Source organism: Nerophis lumbriciformis, linkage group LG39 (genome assembly GCF_033978685.3).
Source record: "Nerophis lumbriciformis linkage group LG39, RoL_Nlum_v2.1, whole genome shotgun sequence".
Lineage (NCBI taxonomy): Eukaryota > Metazoa > Chordata > Actinopteri > Syngnathiformes > Syngnathidae > Nerophis > Nerophis lumbriciformis.
The window spans coordinates 2,616,955-2,635,404 of record NC_084586.2 but is presented as its reverse complement, the minus strand read 5'-3'; the positions used below and the strand labels follow the sequence as shown (position 1 = coordinate 2,635,404).

The window sequence follows — 18,450 nt, the reverse complement described above, 5'->3', positions numbered from 1 at the left end:
TATATATATATATGTATGTGTGGGGAAAAAATCACAAGACTATTTCATCTCTACAGGCCTGTTTCATGAGGGGGGGTACCCTCAATCATCAGGAGATTTTAATGGGAGCATTCGCATACCATGGTTTATATAGGGCACAGAGTGGGTGGGTACAGGCTGGCCTAGGGGCGTGGTGATTGGCTCATGTGTTACCTAGGAGGTGTTTCCGTCTATGGCGGCATGTTGTTACAATTTCGCTGCGCTTGTTGAGGGAGGACAGGTCTGGACGGTAAATAATAAACAGTTTCTCTTTCAAGCATAGGTTGCATCTTTTATTACCACTATTGTAAGGTGTGCTGGATGCAAGAATTTGCCATGTTATTGAATATTCAACATTATTGTCTTTGAGGTCCCAAATGTGTTTGCTGAGTTCTGTGGTATTTCGCAGGTTTTTGTTCCTGAAAGAAGCCTTGTGATTGTTCCATCTGGTTTTGAATTCTCCCTCGGTTAATCCTACATATGTGTCGGATGTGTTAATGTCCTTGCGTATTACCTTAGATTGGTAGACAACTGATGTTTGTAAGCACCCCCCGTTGAGAGGGCAATCAGGTTTCTTTCGACAGTTACATCCTTTGTTGGTTTTGGAGTCGCTCTGTCTGGGGGTCGACGGCTCATTTGCAATTGTTTTGTTGTGGTTTGAGATGATTTGTCGTATATTGTTCATGCAGCTGTAGCTCAATTTAATGTTGTTCTTGTTGAATACTTTTCTTAGGGTGTTGTCTTTGGGAAAGTGTTTGTCAATCAGATTGAGGAATTTGTGTCCAATGTTCGTTGAGACGTTTTTGCTGTATGGGGGGTTGTACCAGATGATGTCGTTTCGTTTTCTGTTCTTTTTTGGCTGGTTTCCTGGCGTGGGTTCATAGGTGAGGGTGAAATTGTATCCGCTTTCATCAAGGGCTTTTTGGTACGGGGGGGGTTGCTTGGTCAAATTCAGCTTTGCTAGATGACAGCATCGATAGCCTTGTATTGATTCCGGTAGGTATTCTTTTCGTGGTGGTGGGTGGGTGGTTGCTGTCATGGTGCACGTATTGGAGTGTTGTGTTGGGTTTCGTGAATGGTTGGTAGCTGTTATTTCTCAGGTTGAAAGTGACGTCAAGGAAGTTGACGGTTTGCTTGTTGGCTTCAATCGTGATCCGTAGGCCGTTCTCTTTGAAAATCTCCTGATGATTGAGGGTACCCCCCCCTCATGAAACAGGCCTGTAGAGATGAAATAGTCTTGTGATTTTTTTCCCACACATACATATATTGCGCTCTACTACGGTATCGAGCACTATTTTTTGGATAACCTTATTAAGACATATATATATATATAGCTGGAATTCACTGAAAGTCAAGTATTTCTTATATATCCATCCATCCATTTTCTACCGCTTATTCCCTTCGGGGTCACGGGGGGGCGCTGGAGCCGGAGCCTATCTCAGCTACAATCGGGCGGAAGGCGGGGGTACACCCTGGACAAGTCGCCACCTCATCGCAGGGCCAACACAGATAGACAGACAACATTCACACTCACATTCACACACTAGGGCCAATTTAGTGTTGCCAATCAACCTATCCCCAGGTGCATGTCTTTGGAGGTGGGAGGAAGCCGGAGTACCCGGAGGGAACCCACGCAGTCACGGGGAGAACATGCAAACTCCACACAGAAAGATCCCAAGCCCGGGATTGAACTCACGACTACTCAGAACCTTCGTATTGTGAGGCAGATGCACTAACCCCCTCCACCGTGCTGCCTTCTAACGAAGTCTTGTTACCTAATTATATATATGAAATACTTAACTTGGTGAATTCTAGCTGTAAATATACTCCTCCCCTCTTAATCACGCCCCCGCCCCACCCCCGACCACGCCCACCCCACCACCCTCCCGAAATCGTAGGTCTCAAGGTTGGCAAGTATGCATTACGTTTCCTAAAAAATAATGTTAAGAAAACAAAACCTTCTTCAGGTGTTTACTGACATATAATATTCATGTTTAAATAACTTTTACTGCAAATGGATATCACCTCCAAATGTCGCTTATCGGCCTCCTTGACTACCAGTAATCGTATTGGCCCTGAAAAAAAAAAGGTGAGGTTTTGAAGAACATAATCCATGGCAATGTTTGTTAAAGTGTCAGCTGTGTGACGCCGCCATGAACGTGGGCACGGCGCACAGCGAGGTGAACCCCAACACGCGCGTGATGAACAGCCGCGGCATGTGGCTGTCGTACATCCTGGGCATCGGCCTGCTGCACGTCATCCTGCTCAGCATCCCCTTCGCCAGCGTGCCCGTGGTCTGGACCCTCACCAACCTCATCCACAACCTGGTAGGCCCGCACCACCACGACCGCCGGCGCCGCGGTCTTCCTCTCTTAAGAGTGTGTGTTTGCTGCAGTGCATGTACCTGCTCCTGCACACCGTCAAAGGGACGCCCTTCGAGACCCCCGACCAGGGCAAGGCCCGCCTCCTCACGCACTGGGAGCAAATGGACTACGGCGTGCAGTTCACCGCGTCACGCAAGTTTCTCACCATCACGCCCATCGTCCTGTGAGTCACACTGCTTTCTTTTATGACGTTGCTAATGCTAGCTGTGCTATCAGCGGAGACCACCCCTCACAAGTCCAATCAGAACCTGGACCTTGTTTTTTCCTCACACCAGCTCCAAGAAAGCTTCTGATGCTAATTAGCAGAGTGGCTAACATCAGCACATACAGTATACAGGTAAAAGCCAGTAAATTAGAATATTTTGAAAAACTTGATTTATTTCAGTAATTGCATTCAAAAGGTGTAACTTGTACATTATATTTATTCATTGCACACAGACTGATGCATTCAAATGTTTATTTCATTTAATTTTGATGATTTGAAGTGGCAACAAATGAAAATCCAAAATTCCGTGTGTCACAAAATTAGAATATTACTTAAGGCTAATACAAAAAAGGGATTTTTAGAAATGTTGGCCAACTGAAAAGTATGAAAATGAAAAATATGAGCATGTACAATACTCAATACTTGGTTGGAGCTCCTTTTGCCTCAATTACTGCGTTAATGCGGCGTGGCATGGAGTCGATGAGTTTCTGGCACTGCTCAGGTGTTATGAGAGCCCAGGTTGCTCTGATAGTGGCCTTCAACTCTTCTGCGTTTTTGGTTCTGGCATTCTGCATCTTCCTTTTCACAATAAACCACAGATTTTCTATGGGGCTAAGGTCAGGGGAGTTGGCGGGCCAATTTAGAACAGAAATACCATGGTCCGTAAACCAGGCACGGGTAGATTTTGCGCTGTGTGCAGGCGCCAAGTCCTGTTGGAACTTGAAATCTCCATCTCCATAGAGCAGGTCAGCAGCAGGAAGCATGAAGTGCTCTAAAACTTGCTGGTAGACGGCTGCGTTGACCCTGGATCTCAGGAAACAGAGTGGACCGACACCAGCAGATGACATGGCACCCCAAACCATCACCCAACCATGCAAATTTTGCATTTCCTTTGGAAATCGAGGTCCCAGAGTCTGGAGGAAGACAGGAGAGGCACAGGATCCACGTTGCCTGAAGTCTAGTGTAAAGTTTCCACCATCAGTGATGGTTTGGGGTGCCATGTCATCTGCTGGTGTCGGTCCACTCTGTTTCCTGAGATCCAGGGTCAACGCAGCCGTCTACCAGCAAGTTTTAGAGCACTTCATGCTTCCTGCTGCTGACCTGCTCTATGGAGATGGAGATTTCAAGTTCCAACAGGACTTGGCGCCTGCACACAGCGCAAAATCTACCCGTGCCTGGTTTACGGACCATGGTATTTCTGTTCTAAATTGGCCCGCCAACTCCCCTGACCTTAGCCCCATAGAAAATCTGTGGGGTATTGTGAAAAGGAAGATGCAGAATGCCAGACCCAAAAACGCAGAAGAGTTGAAGGCCACTATCAGAGCAACCTGGGCTCTCATAACACCTGAGCAGTGCCAGAAACTCATCGACTCCATGCCACGCCGCATTAACGCAGTAATTGAGGCAAAAGGAGCTCCAACCAAGTATTGAGTATTGTACATGCTCATATTTTTCATTTTCATACTTTTCAGTTGGGCAACATTTCTAAAAATCCCTTTTTTGTATTAGCCTTAAGTAATATTCTAATTTTGTGACACACGGAATTTTGGATTTTCATTTGTTGCCACTTCAAATCATCAAAATTAAATGAAATAAACATTTGAATGCATCAGTCTGTGTGCAATGAATAAATATAATGTACAAGTTACACCTTTTGAATGCAATTACTGAAATAAATCAAGTTTTTCAAAATATTCTAATTTACTGGCTTTTACCTGTATAGACAACAGTAATTGATGGAATGGGGGTTGTGAGATTAATGTGATATAAATGATTATACAAACCCCGTTTCCATATGAGTTGGGAAATTGTGTTCGATGTAAATATAAACAGAATACAATGATTTGCAAATCATTTTCAACCCATATTCAGTTGAATATGCTACAAAGACAACATATTTGATGTTCAAACTGATAAACTTTTTTTTTTTGCAAATAATCATTAACTTTAGAATTTGATGCCAGCAACACGTGACAAAGACGTTGGGAAAGGTGGCAATAAATACTGATAAAGTTGAGGAATGCTCATCAAACACTTATTTGGAACATCCCACAGGTGTGCAAACTAATTGGGAACAGGTGGGTGCCATGATTGGGTATAAAAACAGCTTCCCAAAAAATGCTCAGTCTTGCACAAGAAAGGATGGGGTGAGGTACACCCCTTTGTCCACAACTGCGTGAGCAAATAGTCAAACAGTTTAAGAACAACGTTTCTCAAAGTGCAATTGCAAGAAATTTAGAGATTTCAACATCTACGGTCCATAATATCATCAAAAGGTTCAGAGAATCTGGAGAAATCACTCCACGTAAGCGGCATGGCCGGAAACCAACATTAAATGACCGTGACCTTCGATCCCTCAGACGGCACTGTATCAAAAACCGACATCAATCTCTAAAGGATATCACCACATGGGCTCAGGAACACTTCAGAAAACCACTGTCACTAAATACAGTTTGTCGCTACTTATGTAAGTGCAAGTTAAAGCTCTACTATGCAAAGCGAAAGCCATTTATCAACAACACCCAGAAACGCAGCCAGCTTCTCTGGGCCCGAAATCATCTAAGATGGACCGATGCAAAGTGGAAAAGTGTTCTATGGTCTGACAAGTCCACATTTCAATTTTTTTGGGGAAATATTCGACATCGTGTCATCCGGACCAAAGGGGAAGCGAACCATCCAGACTGTTATCAACGCAAAGTTCAAAAGCCAGCATCTGTGATGGTATGGGGGTGCATTAGTGCCCAAGGCATGGGTAACTTACACATCTGTGAAAGGTACATACAGGTTTTGGAACAACATATGCTGCCATCTAAGCGCCGTCTTTTTCATTGACGCCCCTGCTTATTTCAGCAAGACAATGCCAAGCCACATCTAGCACGTGCTACAACAGCGTGGCTTCGTAAAAAAAGAGTGCGGGTACTTTCCTGGCCCCCCTGCAGTCCAGACCTGTCTCCCATTGAAAATGTGTGGCGCATTATGAAGCGTAAAATACGACAGGGGAGACCCCGGACTGTTGAACGACTGAAGCTCTACATAAAACAAGAATAGGAAAGAATTCCACTTTCAAAGCTTCAACAATTAGTTCCCTCAGTTCCCAATCGTTTATTGAGTGTTGTTAAAAGAAAAGGTGATGTAACACAATGGTGAACATACCCTTTCTCAACTACTTTGGCACGTGTTGCAGCCATGAAATTCTAAGTTAATTATTATTTGCAAAAAAAAAGAAAAGTATATGAGTTTGAACATCAAATATCTTGTCTTTGTAGTGCATTCAATTGAATATGGGTTGAAAAGGATTTGCAAATCATTGTATTCCGTTTATATTTACATCTAACACAATTTCCCAACTCATATGGAAACGGGGTTTGTACATACTGCAGACGATACAGCTTTTAATACTATTGTCATATCGTGATAATTGGGGGTGTGAATCTTGGGGAGCCTAACCATTCAATCCGATTTTTGGGGTGACGTTTTGATTCAGATCCAATTCTTTATTCAACACGATTCTCTCAATGTATTATTTACTATAATAATCTTTTTCAAAACCGGTTGCTAGTCGGGTTGTACGTAATACCGGTATTAATATGGTACCTCGATACTAATGAATCATATTCAGTACTTTACCGCCTCTAAAAAGTACACGAGCGTATCTAGTTGATACGAGTATGATTTCATCGATATTTTGTAGCATCACAAAATCTTCTTTCTTTTTTTTGAAAAGTTTATATTATTATTATGTTTATAAACTCAGGAAATATGTCCCTGGACACATGAGGACTTTGAATATGACCAATGTATGATCCTGTAACTACTTAGTATTGGATTGATACCTACATTTGTGGTATTATCCAAAACTAATGTAAAGCATCCAAACAACAGAAGAATAAATGATTATTACATTTGAACAGAAGTGCAGATAGAACATGTTAAAAGAGAAAGTAAGCAGATATTAACAGTAAATGAACAAGTAGATTAATAATTTGTTTTCTACCACTTGCCCTTAATAATGTTGACAAAATAATAGAATGGAAAATGACACAATATGTTACTGCATATGTCAGCAGACTAAATTAGGAGGCTTTGTTTGCTTACTTACTACTAAAAGACAAGATGTCTTGTATGTTCACTATTTTATTTAAGCACAAAATTGCAATAAGAAACATATGTTTAATGTACCCTAAGATTTTTTTGTTAAAATAAAGCCAATAATGCAATTTTTTTGTGGTCCTCTTTATTTAGAAAAGTACCAAAAAATATCGAAAGACATTTTGGTACTGGTACCAAAATATTGGTATCGGAACAACACAAGTTGCAAGTTAAAAAAAAAACGTTTCTGGTTTTCCTAGAGATGGCGTAAACTTCTTTATAAATATTGTTAAAATTGTATTTTCTTTTCAAATTTTTGTAAATTGATTTTTGAAAAATTCTAAATCAATTTAGAATCGTGATTTATATGTACGTTTATTTGTTCAACGTTAGTGATAATGCATGCACATTTGACAGCAACGAGGCGTCCTGACTTGCCGCTAACTAATCCTTGTGTCCATGGCAAGAAATGAAGTAAGTTTCTTCCAAGTATTATTGTCACTGGAGGACAAGGACTAGCTGAACATGCTACCCGACACACCGTAGGAGGATTCAAGACTCCATGCTAAACGCGAGGGGTGTGAATCTTTGAGCGTTCCGACCCGATTCCTGGGGTGACGGTTCGATTCTCGATCCAACACAATTCTTGCAATGTATTATTTGTTATAATAATTATAGGAAACTTTTTCAAACCCGGTTACAGGTTGGAAAAAGCTCCTTCTGGTTGCATTCAAATGGCCTAAAACCCTTTATTTTTTATTGCTTAATAACTTCTTTTTTCATCGATTGTTAAAAATTATGAATCCATTTTTTTGTACACCCCTACTAACCGCTAAGCTAGAGCTCTTGAATGTAAACAGAGGTGGGTAGATGATACAATTATCGACTGTAACTGTGATAGAGTAGATTACTCTGGATGCGGAATGCTGGTCTGATATCTTCTTAGGACAAGGACTCCGGTCAGAGAGTAGGGCACAGAAAGGCTTTCAGGCACTCTTTAATGGTGAAGTTGAACAAGTGTGGTATAGGTGTGCATGGGTGTGTGTGGTCTAAGGGGAACACTTACAAATAATGATTAGGATACATTTAGGCAATATAATATACAATAATATAACATTATATGTATAATGTTATATATAATATAATATATTCTACAATGTGTTATAAAACAAATATACAAACAAATGTACAGGTAAAAGCCAGTAAATTAGAATATTTTGAAAAACTTGATTTATTTCAGTAATTGCATTCAAAAGGTGTAACTTGTACATTATATTTATTCATTGCACACAGACTGATGCATTCAAATGTTTATTTCATTTAATTTTGATGATTTGAAGTGGCAACAAATGAAAATCCAAAATTCCGTGTGTCACAAAATTAGAATATTACTTAAGGCTAATACAAAAAAGGGATTTTTAGAAATGTTGGCCAACTGAAAAGTATGAAAATGAAAAATATGAGCATGTACAATACTCAATACTTGGTTGGAGCTCCTTTTGCCTCAATTACTGCGTTAATGCGGCGTGGCATGGAGTCGATGAGTTTCTGGCACTGCTCAGGTGTTATGAGAGCCCAGGTTGCTCTGATAGTGGCCTTCAACTCTTCTGCGTTTTTGGGTCTGGCATTCTGCATCTTCCTTTTCACAATACCCCACAGATTTTCTATGGGGCTAAGGTCAGGGGAGTTGGTGGGCCAATTTAGAACAGAAATACCATGGTCCGTAAACCAGGCACGGGTAGATTTTGCGCTGTGTGCAGGCGCCAAGTCCTGTTGGAACTTGAAATCTCCATCTCCATAGAGCAGGTCAGCAGCAGGAAGCATGAAGTGCTCTAAAACTTGCTGGTAGACGGCTGCGTTGACCCTGGATCTCAGGAAACAGAGTGGACCGACACCAGCAGATGACATGGCACCCCAAACCATCACCCAACCATGCAAATGTTGCATTTCCTTTGGAAATCGAGGTCCCAGAGTCTGGAGGAAGACAGGAGAGGCACAGGATCCACGTTGCCTGAAGTCTAGTGTAAAGTTTCCACCATCAGTGATGGTTTGGGGTGCCATGTCATCTGCTGGTGTCGGTCCACTCTGTTTCCTGAGATCCAGGGTCAACGCAGCCGTCTACCAGCAAGTTTTAGAGCACTTCATGCTTCCTGCTGCTGACCTGCTCTATGGAGATGGAGATTTCAAGTTCCAACAGGACTTGGCGCCTGCACACAGCGCAAAATCTACCCGTGCCTGGTTTACGGACCATGGTATTTCTGTTCTAAATTGGCCCGCCAACTCCCCTGACCTTAGCCCCATAGAAAATCTGTGGGGTATTGTGAAAAGGAAGATGCAGAATGCCAGACCCAAAAACGCAGAAGAGTTGAAGGCCACTATCAGAGCAACCTGGGCTCTCATAACACCTGAGCAGTGCCAGAAACTCATCGACTCCATGCCACGCCGCATTAACGCAGTAATTGAGGCAAAAGGAGCTCCAACCAAGTATTGAGTATTGTACATGCTCATATTTTTCATTTTCATACTTTTCAGTTGGCCAACATTTCTAAAAATCCCTTTTTTGTATTAGCCTTAAGTAATATTCTAATTTTGTGACACACGGAATTTTGGATTTTCATTTGTTGCCACTTCAAATCATCAAAATTAAATGAAATAAACATTTGAATGCATCAGTCTGTGTGCAATGAATAACTATAATGTACAAGTTACACCTTTTGAATGCAATTACTGAAATAAATCAAGTTTTTCAAAATATTCTAATTTACTGGCTTTTACCTGTACATGGACTATTAAAGCAGTCCATTAGAGATGAATGGAGAATAAGCACTGTTGATTTAGACAGTGCTTTAAACGTGGTCTGTGTCGCCCTCTAGTGGTAGGATAGGGCAACTACTGTGTAACAAGAAGTATTAACAGGGCGAAAGTTGAGCTTGCGAATTATATCATCAAGCAGAAACATTGTTGCAAACAAACACTTGGTTAAGGCTACATCTAACACATTATAGGCATTTTAGCATTAATAACCATGCTGTATTCGACGTATACTTACATTTTAGTCATGAACGCACACAAGGCTGTTTACACAATCACCCAAGAGCCCATATTACGCCGAAACGCTACAAACAGGAAATGACGTCTCAGACTAGATCGCCAAATTTAGAGCACAGGAAATCTAACATCTCAAAACTGCGTCAGAATAAGATAAGCCTAAAACACTTTCTGACAGTAACAATACTAAGTATGGTACAAGTATATGGCTGATACTACAGTGATGAGATCAATATTTTCTATGAGTACAAAGTCGTCCTTTTTGTTATTGTTTGCAAAAATAATTCCCTGGACACAGGAGGACTTTTTAAGGCAAAAACCAAAAGATTTCAGTCAGAGCCAATAGTAGTTTTTCACTAGTTATTGGCGGCATAGCTCGGTTGGTAGAGTGGCCGTGCCAGCAACTTGAGGGTTCCAGGTTCGATTCCCGCTTCCGCCATCCTAGTCACTGCCGTTGTGTCCTTGGGCAAGACACTTTACCCACCTGCTCCCAGTGCCACCCACACTGGTTTAAATGTACCTTAGATATTGGGTTCCACTATGTAAAGCGCTTTGAGTCACTAGAGAAAAGTGCTATATAAATATAATTAACTTCACTTCAAAATATTGTAAGTAATAAAAGGGAACAATGTAAATGTTTGATATTATTCCACTCCCATCCTGTGTTTTTGTCTGATTAGAAATGTGACCATCATGTAATTAGTGATGTTAGAACAGAAAGGTTCCTCGATATATTTAGTTAATTATCAAGTAGATTAATCATAATTTTGAGAACATAATACAATAGACGCAATATGTAATCATAAATTAAACATAGGAGCCTTAGTAACCTGTTTTGAAATTCTCCTGTATATAAATTAGGGCTTCAACAACTAATTGATTATAAAAATAGTTGCCGATTAATTTAGTCATCGATTCGTTGGATCTATGCTATGCGCAGGCGCAGAGGCTACGTTTTTTTTTTTTTTTTAACCTTTATTTATAAACTGCAACATTTACAAACAGCTGAGAAACAATAATCAAAATAATAGGGGTGTAACGGTACGTGTATTTGTATCGAACCGTTTCGGTACGGGGTTTTCGTTTCGGTGCGGAAGTGTACCGAATGAGTTGCCACACGGACATATTAAAGGGGAACATTATCACAATTTCAGAAGGGTTAAAACCCTTAAAAATCAGTTCCCAGTGGCTTATTTTATTTTTCGAAGTTTTTTTCAAAATTTTTTTCAAAGTGCCTGATTTTAACCATCGTTATATACACCCGTCCATTTTCCTGTGACGTCACACAGTGATGCCAACACAAACAAACATGGCGCATAGAACAGCAAGCTATAGCGACATTAGCTCGGATTCAGACTCGGATTTCAGCGGTTTAAGCGATTCAACAGATTACGCATGTATTGAAACGGATGGTTGTAGTGTGGAGGCAGGTAGCGAAAACCAAATTGAAGAAGAAACTGAAGCTATTGAGCCATATCGGTTTGAACCGTATGCAAGCGAAACCGACGAAAACGACACGACAGCCAGCGACACGGGAGAAAGCGAGGACGAATTCGGCGATCGCCTTCTAACCAACGATTGGTATGTGTTTGTTTGGCATTAAAGGAAACTAACAACTATGAACTAGGTTTACAGCATATGAAATACATTTGGCAACAACATGCACTTTGAGAGTGCAGACAGCCCCGTTTTCATCAATTAATATATTCTGTAGACATACCCTCATCCGCTCTCTTTTCCTGAAAGCTGATCTGTCCAGTCCAGTTGGAAATGCATCTGCTTTGAGTGTCGCAGGATATCCACACATTAGAGATGCGCGGTTTGCGGACACAACCGCGGAGTCCGCGGATTATCCGCGGATCGGGCGGATGAAATTTAAAAAAATAAGATTTTATCCGCTCGCGGGTCGGGTCGGGCGGATTAATTAGATTTTTTTTTTATTTATTTATTTATTTTTTGCGGGTGGCAGTTAAACCAATTGGGAAATATATATACATAGTTAAATGTTGTTACCCACATACGAAAAACGAGCAGGAACCTGCAGCATATGCCACAACAGAAGAAAAAAAAAGAAAAAGAGATGGACACTTTTACGGAGCGGAGGGACGCCTCGCCGGGGTCCGGGACCGAGGCTCCTTCCCCCGAGAGGGCCCCACCGGGAGCCGTAGCTGAGGCGATCCGCGAGAAGGGCCCGACGCACGTCCAGGGTCACCACCGCGCCCACCGCACCGACACCCCGCCTCGTTCGCTTTCGCCGCGGCCGGCGTCACGCGCAGCAGGTAAGCAGCTTACCTGCCCGCCACCCCCGTGGCCGGGGGCTCGTAACATGGGTCACTCCGCGCGCTCCGCCCGCGCAGCTTACCTGCTTGCTCGCAAAATGACTATTAGCATTCAGACAGGTTAAAATGTTGCTAAAACCATCACTTTTCTATCAGTCACAGTGACTTTTCAAAACAAAAATATTACAGCAAAAATCATATGGGTTGATTGACATGTTTATTCTGTAAGCTAACTTCAATAGTTTGAAATTATTTTGACAGTTAATGCCAGTTATCCTGTCAACCTTTCACAAGACTTCAATTTGTTAATTGAAAGTATAAATAGTATAAACACTTTTAACAGTATGTCGTGCTGTGAAATACAGCCGACAGGATGGCGCACCAAACACAAAGCAAGGCCATGCTGCAGGAGAACAAAGGACTTCTTTCATTTAAGGTTTGTGATAAACCATCAAACTCATTCGTTAAAAGGACTCTATAGTAATATAAAGCGAATTTTTCTGGACATTATCATGCAAGAAAAGTTTATTTTTGGGATCGCGATCACCGCGTAATGATTTTTAAAGGTTGTATTACATTATTAACTGTCCCATGTGATCAGCCAGTGCGATTGGAAGTCCATGCTCAATTATTGCCTCCGTAAATAAAACTTCGGCATTTATCACATCCAAAGAATCTGTTTGGGCGACGAAAAACGTTGAAAGTTTTCCACTTGTATCGCTAGCAACGGCATTAGACTTGTGTTTTTTTGTCCCAACGTGGTCTTTTACATCACTAATTCCTCCGTGTCCGATCGAAAAATCTTGTCTGCACAAGGTGCAATTCGCGTAGTTTTCACCCTTTTTTTTTTTTTTAATTAATATTAGATATATAACAACGGGCGGATGGCGGGCGGATGCAGTTCTGATCAAACGTTACATCGGGTGGATGGCGGATGGTTGACGACTTTCTGCCGCGGTTGCGGATGAAATAAATTGCCTATCCGCGCATCTCTACCACACATTCTTGCCATCTCTGTCGTAGCATAGCTTTCGTCGGTAAAGTGTGCGGAACAAACGTCCAATTTCTTGCCACCTTCGCATCTTTGGGCCACTGGTGCAACTTGAATCCGTCCCTGTTCGTGTTGTTACACCCTCCGACAACACACCGACGAGGCATGATGTCTCCAAGGTACGCAAAACAGTCGAAAAAACGGAAAATAACAGAGCTGATTTGACTCGGTGTTTGTAATGTGTTTGAGAAAATGGCGGATTGCTTCCCGATCTCTCCGAGAGCGAATAATAGAAAGGCGTTTAATTCGCCAAAATTCACCCATTTAGAGTTCGGAAATCGGTTAAAAAAATATATGGTCTTTTTTCTGCAACATCAAGGTATATATTGACACTTACATAAGTCTGGTGATAATGTTCCTCTTTAAGGAGCGTACTGTACTGCACGTTCTGTAAACAATACTCAAAATGCCGGACATTTGAGGTATTTATGAAACTCCGCCCTGATAGCTCCGCAGAAGAGGACATGTCCGGTGAAAAGAGGACGTATGGTCAGTCTATCCTAGCCCGTTAGCTGCTAGCATGCTAGCAAAAGAGGACTAGCAGCGATCGGTTTCACAGCACGTGGCTAGGTCCTGACCATACGTCCTCTTTTCACCGGACATGTCCTCTTTTGCGGGGATGTCGGGCGGTGTTTCTTAAATGCCTCAAATGTCCGGCATTTTGAGTTAGGGTTGCGTGTATTTTCAATGTACGTTCAGGGTTAAGAAGGTTAAAAACACAACAAATTGTGAAGGTGCGCAGCAGCATTGGTGAGGGAGGGGCAGAGACAAAGAGAGCGAGAGGGTTGTGATAAACGTGCATGCGTCGCCAGGCTCTGCTTTTTATCCATACATTTATCAGATATAATTTTTTATTATCTATAGCAGGGGTGTCAAAAGTGTGCATTTTTGTAACATTTTCCTTGTTTTATTTGGCAAGTTGAAAGAACATATGTGGCGCCAGTATGCTGTTTTTTTTCCAATAAAATACTGGAATGGATAGAAATGTAGTTTGTCTCTTTTATCCGATTATTAATCAAAGTAATAATCGACAATCAAATTAATCGTTAGTTGCAGCCCTAATATAAATAATAGGTGCACAAAAAGTATACATTGCGATTCTAAATATATTCATAATTTGTTGTTTGTTTTTTTTAAATGTTCAAACACTTTTTAAAAAGAAGGCCACATCTCATGCAACCAAAAGGAGCTTTTGTAACCTGCAACCGGTTTAGAAAAAGTTTCATTATAATTATATCAAATAATACATTGCGAGAATCGGCTTGAATCAAGAACCGTGTTCAATCGAGAATCGATTCTGAATTGGATCGAATCATTAGGTGGTCAAAGATTCACACCCCTATCAAATAATATATTATGATCAATAGGAAGTACAGTATTGCATTTCATTTTTATGCCGATGATTGCCAGATTTATTTTCCCAAGGCACAAAATAACACGGTTCAACGTCTTATTGACTGCCTGCACGACATCAAAGTCTGGCTTTCAGCTAACTTCCTGAGCCTAAATGAAGACAAAACAGAAGTTATGTTGTTCGGTCCAAGTCGCTCTCCCTCCCCCAAAGTTGACCTCGGCACTCTGACCCCGTATTTCAGCGACTGTGTCACAAACCTGGGGGTAAAGTTCGACTCAGATTTTAAATTCGAAAAACAAATCAGCAGCGTCGTTCAAAAAAACGTTTATCAATTACGCCAAATAGCGAAAGTGAAACCGCTTCTATCAGGACATGATCTCGAGAAATTAATCCACGCCTTTATCTCGACTCGTCTTGACTACTGCAATGCCCTGTATGTTGGCATTAGCCAGGCCTCCCTCGCCCGCCTGCAGCTCGTGCAGAACTCTGCTGCTCGTCTGCTAACACAGACCCGCAGACGTGAGCACATCACCCCTATATTAGCGTCCCTTCACTGGCTCCCTGTGCGTTATCGAATCAATTTTAAACTCCTTTTATTTGTTTTTAAATGTCTAAACAACCTCGCGCCAACCTATCTCTCCGACCTCCTTCAGCCTTACTGCCCCACCCGATCCCTAAGATCAGCCGATCAGCTGCTACTGACGGTCCCTGACACAAGGCTGAAGCTTAGAGGTGACAGAGCTTTCGCCGTTGCTGCTCCCAAGCTCTGGAATGACCTACCTCTGAGTGTTAGACAAGCCTCCTCTCTTCCTGTTTTTAAATCTCTCTTAAAAACATACTTTTATTCCATGGCTTTTAACACTGAGTGATATCCATCCTGCAATGGCGCCCCATAATACACCTGCTGTGATCCTGTTTTTATGTTTTATTTATTCTATTTTATTTATTTATTTTTTATCGTGTTCTGTTTGTATTGTGTTGTGTTTGCTCGGTACTCGTGTTATCTTTTAACCTGCCCATTGTACAGCACTTTGGCTACCCCTGTGGTAAATTTTAAATGTGCTTTATAAATAAAGTTGATTTGATTTGAATATCGTTATCACAGAAATGTATGTATCGCTGATATTCATCGCACTTTAGTTATGTTACAGACCTATTTAGGGATGTCCCGATCCAGGTTTTTGCACTTCCGATCCGATACCGATATTGTTTTTGAACTTCCGATCCGATACCGATACTGACCGATACCGATACTGACCGATACTGGCCTATCCGAGCATGTATTAAAGTTTAAAGTTATTTAGCCTACTTAGTTGTCAGAATCATGTTGAAAAGGGTTTTAGTACTCTTGATAACAACTAGCCAGCTGAATTAGGGGAGTTTGAATAATACACAATGGTTGGTAACAAGAAACTGACCTGTTTATTCAAGGATAAACACAAAATAGACAAAATTATACATGACAAACAGAAATGGCATCATTGAACTAGGTCTGGGCGATATGGCCTTTTTTTAATATTGCGATATTTTAAAGCCATATTGCGATACACGATATATATCTCGATATTTTGCCTCAGTCTTGAATGAACACTTGATGCATATAATCACAGCAGTATGATGATTCTATGTGTTTTGATTGATTGATTGAGACTTTTATTAGTAGGTTGCACAGTGAAGTACATATTCCGTACAATTGACCACTAAATGGTAACACCCCAATAAGTTTTTCAACTTGTTTAAGTCGGGGTCCACTTAAATTGATTCATGATACAGATATATACTATCAGATATATACTATCATCATAATACAGTCATCACACAAGATAATCACATTGAATTATTTACATTATTTATAATCCAGGGTGTGGAGGGGGGCACTGGATGTAAGTGTCAAAAAGACAGCCAAAAGAGTTTGATATGAGAATAAATCTAAAGTTAAAATATAGGGTAGAAATGCACCCATTTGCAGGAAATGTAGTCTTGATTTTCAAAATGTTCTTTCAAGGCTTGCATGTCTACATTAAAACATTCTTCTTCATACTGCATTAATATATGCTACTTTTAAACTTTCATGCAGAGAAGGAAATCACAACTAAAAAAATCACTAATTTTTTCATTCGGTGTTGAGCTGGAAATTTTTGCCTCGGCATTTTGATGGTGTGGGCGTGTGGCACCGAATGGAGATAAGCGTCTCGACAGACGTTACAATATTTGAACAATGATGACGAAAACTGTTTTCTCTGTCGTGTCCGTGTGTCGAAAATTGTTATGCGCTTATTTTTTTATTTGATTTTGTGCGTGGCATATAATTGCTATGTGCAGAGGACGTTTGAGCAGTGCGCAATTGCACAGGCGCGCACCTTAGAGAGAACGTTGGTCACACGGCTGCGCTAGCATCACAACTAACGTTAGCCATGCTGCTACCTCTCTGCTGGGAGAGGACGTATACGTATGTGGCGTATGACGTGACAGTATGTGACGTGTGTAAGAAGGTGCGCTTGCTGTCTGTGAGAGGGAGACACAGGAAAGAGTGAGAAGAGCCTGTCGTGTAATGCCAGCAGCTAAAAGCAACTGCGTGAGAATCCAGAGACCCGTGGATGTGTTGAAGGTGTGCTGGAAAATGCGGAACGGAAATTAGGGAGCAGCAGAAAAGTGGAATGTATTATTTAAATAGGTGCGTTGGAAAACACGGAGCAGAGTTTTTTTTTAACTGGATCTGGATCGGCATTTTCCCATGCCTTGCAGATACGCATTTTTTGGCAAATATCGGCGGCCGATCCGATCCAAATATCGGATCGGGACAGCCCTAGACCTATTACAAATTTTTGTTCTCAAAATTCTACACACCCTGTTATAACATTCAGAATTTATTTATTTATTTTTTTTTTTTTTACAAATGTATTGAAAATAAAAACTAAGAAATAACATGTACATAAGTATTCATAGACTTTGCCCAATACTTCTTGATACATCTTCGGCAAATATAAAAAAAAACAAAAAAACTGAATGAGACCATACCAATTACTGTGTGTGTGTGTTGCAGGTACATCCTCACCAGCTTTTACACCAAATACGACCGGGTCCATTTCGTGGTGAACACGGTGTCGCTGCTCACCGTGCTCATTCCCAAGTTGCCTCAGCTGCACGGCGTGCGCCTCTTTGGCATCAACAAATACTGAAGCAGGCGGAGCGCCATCAGGAGGCATTGGCGAGGTCAGGACCGCCGCGCCGTCGAAGACGAGGCGGACTCCCGGCTGTCTGCGAGCGTCGGCCTGCAAAAGTCAGAAGGCATCTCAAAGGGTGTTAAGACGTTAGTTAGCATGTTAGCATACTTTTCTCCTACGCGTCTGCAAGGAACCACGAGACTCTCATGAGAGGACGAAGACGACACGCCCGGAAAGTCAGGGTTTTTTTTCTGTCTCTTGTCCTGCGTTTTGCGGAGGATGAGCAGAATAGTTGAAGTAGAGGAGCTCCCAGCATGCATCAGTGCGCTCCACGCCATGGCCGCCTTTGTAGCATTTCATGTTGATATTTATTCAGTTTGTTTTGACCAAACGTAGCTGCTGTCTGTGGCCGATAAGGGCTTTCGTCTAAGGTTGGACTCTTTTTAAAAGACGGCTACGTCAGCGAGGGACTCGTTAGCTAGCCATAACACACGTCACGTGATCTTACTGCGTACAAAAATACAATATTTTTCAAACCGACTGTGTGTGCATTTCATAAAATAATACAGCAGAGAGCTGTCATCTCCAGGTAAACATTCATCTTAGCTTCACTGTACTGATTTGTTCACTTTAATCGCATTTTAGCCTTTCATCACGACGCTGTTAGTGTAATCAGGTTCTTCTGACGACATATTGACTAGCACAGATCCTGAGCACGTGACCTGCAGTTGCCTGCCTTGGCACTAGGGGCAGTGTTGAGCAACGATTGTTAGCGAGCTACTTGCTAAAGATGGGGTTTTTGGTAGAGATGTCCGATAATGGCTTTTTTGCCGATATTATCCAACTTTTAATTACCGA

The 18,450-nt window shown here is 41.5% G+C and overlaps 1 protein-coding gene across 1 annotated transcript in view; it reads left to right on the top strand.

Annotated features, from left to right (window-relative positions):
- ormdl3 (ORMDL sphingolipid biosynthesis regulator 3) overlaps positions 1-18,132 on the top strand; it is a 30,148-nt gene extending 12,016 nt beyond the window's left edge. The window contains exons 2-4 of the mRNA XM_061931652.1: positions 2,151-2,345; positions 2,414-2,565; positions 17,472-18,132. Of these exons, the coding sequence (XP_061787636.1) occupies positions 2,172-2,345; positions 2,414-2,565; positions 17,472-17,607 (462 nt within the window). The 5' untranslated portion in view covers positions 2,151-2,171 and the 3' untranslated portion in view covers positions 17,608-18,132. The remainder of the gene's footprint in view (positions 1-2,150; positions 2,346-2,413; positions 2,566-17,471) is intronic.
- The last annotated feature ends 318 nt before the right edge of the window (positions 18,133-18,450 follow it).